General features: G+C 40.7%; 1 protein-coding gene across 28 annotated transcripts in view; it reads right to left on the reverse strand.

Moving 5' to 3' along the window:
• Positions 1 to 4272, reverse strand: part of pleca (plectin a) — a 103435-nt gene that overhangs the window by 37893 nt on the left and 61270 nt on the right. For 2 of the 28 annotated variants that reach the window (XM_032535366.1, XM_032535364.1), the window contains exon 1: positions 390 to 615. The exons of 24 other annotated variants lie outside the window; for them this stretch is intronic. In XM_032535366.1, coding sequence (XP_032391257.1) covers positions 390 to 504 — 115 coding nt within the window. In that variant the 5' untranslated portion in view covers positions 505 to 615. Of the gene's footprint in view, positions 1 to 389; positions 616 to 4272 lie in introns of those variants that run through there. 2 more of the 28 variants (XM_032535373.1, XM_032535377.1) reach the window with 2 other exon arrangements.

The following is a 4272-nucleotide window of genomic DNA, read 5'->3' on the forward strand; positions in this document are numbered from 1 at the left end:
CACACACACACACACACACACACACACGCTAGTAATATGAAAGTGAGTCCTGCAAAAAATCTGTTCCGCTTGGTTGCGCTTTTATCTCAAAAGGGGTTTCAGCATAGCTAACCAATGAAAAAAGGAAAAGCCATGACACATAAAGGGGCGTGTCCTGTTTGATAAAAGCGAGGCAGAAGACCACCAGAGCCAAAAGTAGATTCAACTTTTCAGACTTTAAACTAAAACCATTTCTTCACAACATAGACAAGCAGATACCAAATATCAACCTGCCCTGATGCATTCAACATTCAACTTTTACCTGGCATATTTCTAAATCAGAGAATCCAACTGCATGGAGAATAACCACGCGGGTACTATTAAAACAATGTAAAGATGACAAACTCTACCTTTCCTGTAATCCATGGCCTTGAGCATCCCCTGATAGTAGAAGTCCTCTATGAAGACTCCGTCACTACCCACACTGTCGGAGGAGTAGTTTCTGAATTTCTGCTCCATCGCCATGGTGGCCTTATCTCAGTGATCAAAAAACAAAATGTAAGCATCTGCAGGTTGAGAGGCGATGTTGTGTACTTTGTAAGACTTCCTCTTCTTCTTATTGCCTGAAACACTGCTTCCCAGTGTGGGATCCTATAGTTAAATGGGAGTGTTCAAGCCTCTGATTCAGTTCCTCACAAGTCTTACTCCCTTTTTTCCTCCCTTGCTGTCTTTGACATTCAGTGTTATTTCTATTTTTTTTTTGCGCTTGCAAAATGCCTGCCTGCAGGCCACAATGTCAGATGCTATCACTCACCACACAGCGATCGGTGAAAAGAGTGGGAGGGTTCTCCCCCTGATCCAGCCCTGTTCTCCTGACTGTCAAACAACAATGTCTTTAATGCAACAAACAACCAAATAAACATGATCCTTTTCACATTTTATTTTCCAGCAGCAGAGTTTCTTGTGAGTGCAATGTTTTTTCTACAGCTACCCTCAAATCTGTGTGCTTTGAATGCAAGATCATTTTATTAAATTGATTCCTGCATGGAGCTACTGTGCTATCCCATAATCATGCAAATTTCACCAATTGCATTTTCACAGTGATCACAGAGATTACTGATCTCAAGAAAGTTTCCAGTCTCTAAAAGCTGCTTTTTAAATTATAAGACTGAATTGTCTATTTCACAAATAGTGTGCTTTATTTGGTTGACGTTAGACAGTGATGGCATGTGGCTATGAGCTGCTCATCGGGATTGGGAAACCAACTTTCCAGTCTCCTGCTGAAACACACTGAAAGAGAAAGTTCAAAAACCTTAACTCAGGTCATCTCACAGTAAGATGGCCGGTAGAAAAGCCATGTTGTCCTAAAACATAGTTTGTCCTAACTTACGACTGCATGAAACTTGTTTGTCAGTACAGATTACTAGTCTGGGTGGGGGGGCATTCCCTAATTCAGACCCAACTGTACATAAATGCTCCACTGAAGCTTGTTCATGCCATCTGAACTCCATGTGCGCTGGCTAGCTGTCACCAGTGTGTGGTCGGAGGTGGGAAGGCTGGACATGCCACACAACAACCATAGAGTCTCAATGAAAAGCCTGTTCCTGAACACAGAGGAGACATGGCAGTGGAAACAACGTCCTCAGCCATTTCTCGACATTGTAGAAGCAGAAGAAAACCGAGCGTGAGTACTGTTCCACCATCAGGACACAATTACGGGTAAGCTGGCACCGAGGGGTTTGTTTCCATACATGAGAAAGCAGACGTTTGTTTTGGAGGAGGGGAGTGGCCTACAGGAGAGAATTCAGCAGCAAGAAGAATAGAAGCCTTTAAAGATCTCTAATGAGAACAACCTGTGAGACATTGCATAGTATACAGGCATTAGGGTTGGACAGTTTTTCCAATCTTGAATAAAAGCTTCTGCTGAGCTTCCAATAAACTCTTAAAAGAGTAACTAAACTGCTGCAGAACATTATTCCAGACATAGAGCCACCATTGTGGCTCTGGTAAAAGAAAAAGAGAATTGTTACTTCTGCTTCTTAATCATGGAATACAACTTCTGTTCATTGGTGCAGCTGCACAAATAATCTCAGATAAACTCTTTGAACAAGACACAGCATTGTATTTTTTTGAAATTTGGGTTTTCTAAACTAGCACCTCCACATGACCACATTCATGTCCCATAGCTCCTAAATACCTGTAACACCTTTCACCCTAAGGGGCATCAATTTTCCGTGCAGATACTGACATAAGGCTGTAAGGCAGAGATTTTTCGGATACCAACAGTTGGAAGTGGCTTGTCAGGACTTGAATAAAAAGCTGCAGACCTCAACTCGAGACTATAGGGTGTTTAACAAATGTGTAAAATTATAAGGTGTATAAGGGAGACTTTGTCTAAAAGCGTATGAACTTTTACAATTGTTTTTCCTTTTCCTACCTGCATTTGAACTATTGGCGTAGTGTTTTGCAGCAACGTGTGCCGATATGAGCTGATTGAATTCGTGATACAATCAGACATGGCAGTAATATCACTTTTACTTTATTTACTTAAAACCCAATTTTGTATAATGTTTGAAAAGTAACAAAGAGGCACAAGCACTTTCAATGTGATGCAATTATGTGACTATAAAATAAGTTCCTATCAGCAATAAGCTGGTAGGTGCGCACAGTGCAGGACTTTGTGGATAAGCCTCCTTTCTCTGTTACTGATAACATGTGATGATAAACACGAGCAGTGAGAGCTGATAGGGGTTTTATGATGACAGTTCTGGCGTGAGAAGCATGGAAGTCTATGCATTCCTGAGGGCGCGGCCACCCTCCTCACAGACAGGGGGAGCCGCCCCTCTGCGATAACACTACCCCTTCCCGCAGAACTCTGTCTAACTATACATCTGTGCAAGTGACAGCCTGCGATCTTAGTCCCACCGAGGACAGGAATGTTAACTAACACCATCTGGCTAGCAGGTCCTGATGGGTGGATGATGGAGGGATCATGGGAAGAAAGTTGAACAGTTCAAGGAGAAACTTGGTCAAGGTGAAGAATGAAAGCCCAAGGGCATTATGGGGCAGAGCCAACCTGGAGCTGGTAATGAAGAAGATATGAAAGCATGCACTACCACAGTATAACAACTATGTCTGTAACTGTGAGGAATGCATTCCTTTTTAAAACAAACGCAGCTGCTGATAGGCTGTGTAAAGAAAAGGCTTTGTGAAATCAGATCACCAATAAACTCAATAAGCAACAACACAGACATTGAGTCGTTCTCCAACACTGCCAAAATTATTTGTCTCTCCATAATTACAGACGACAGATGACTCCAAATCCCTTTTAAAGTAGGAATGCCACTTTCAGGAAGTATGCATTCAAAAACACATATAAATAGCCACATGTGTTTACAATAATGCAGTTATGACAATATGAGAACTAGATTACTGCTGGATTTATGATCTTTAGATGTGACTGCCAAGGCCAATTAAAAAGAAGATAAACTTATTTCTCAACGCGGTTTGTCTCCCTCTTCTGTTGGAAAAGCTGCACTCCGAAACATAAGAAAAGTCTAAATATGTAATGCTCAACTATAACCCACTTTAATGTCTGTAACTAGTAGTTGACAACCCTCTTTGCTCTAAACTTAGATAAGAATTCCGACTACTGTTAAGAAAGTCCAAGGCCACTTGGGGCCCTGCAGTGCTGACTCATAGACAGTCTCTTTTACATGAGGGAAAAGTGATTTGTGAGCGTGGTTGTTATGACAACACAGCAAAAACACACAGAAGCTGGGAGTCCTTCAGCGTACTGTTTAAAGAGCAGTTTTGGCCCCAAACCTCTGGAGGACTTTAGCTAAGGAATGGAAAGAAGGAAAAAAAAACTCTCACAGCACTTAAACACCATAGTCTGTAAATAATAATACAGACATTTAGAAGATTTGATCAATTACAAATTATCTTTGTGACATCATGACAATAAAGTAAATAAACAAACATGTATTCAACATTTCCCCTCAGTTTTTTAACTGTTTTTGTGTAAAGCACTTTGAATTGCTCTTTTGCTGAAATGTGCTCTACAAATAAAGCTGCCTTGCCTTGCCTAAGACTTTTTTGAACAAAAACTGAATCTTTACAAAGTCATTGTTATTGTATTCAAATGTCAACAGTGATTGTGCCAAGAGGCAGCAGTTGACATTACCTATTATTATTTCTTTATTTTACAGACTCAAGGTCCAGATGATTAAAAACAAAAAAGACGTTACAAAAGGGGTTCAGACCAGACACAGACATAAATACATATAGACA

Source organism: Etheostoma spectabile, chromosome 14 (genome assembly GCF_008692095.1).
Source record: "Etheostoma spectabile isolate EspeVRDwgs_2016 chromosome 14, UIUC_Espe_1.0, whole genome shotgun sequence".
Taxonomy (NCBI): Eukaryota; Metazoa; Chordata; class Actinopteri; order Perciformes; family Percidae; genus Etheostoma; species Etheostoma spectabile.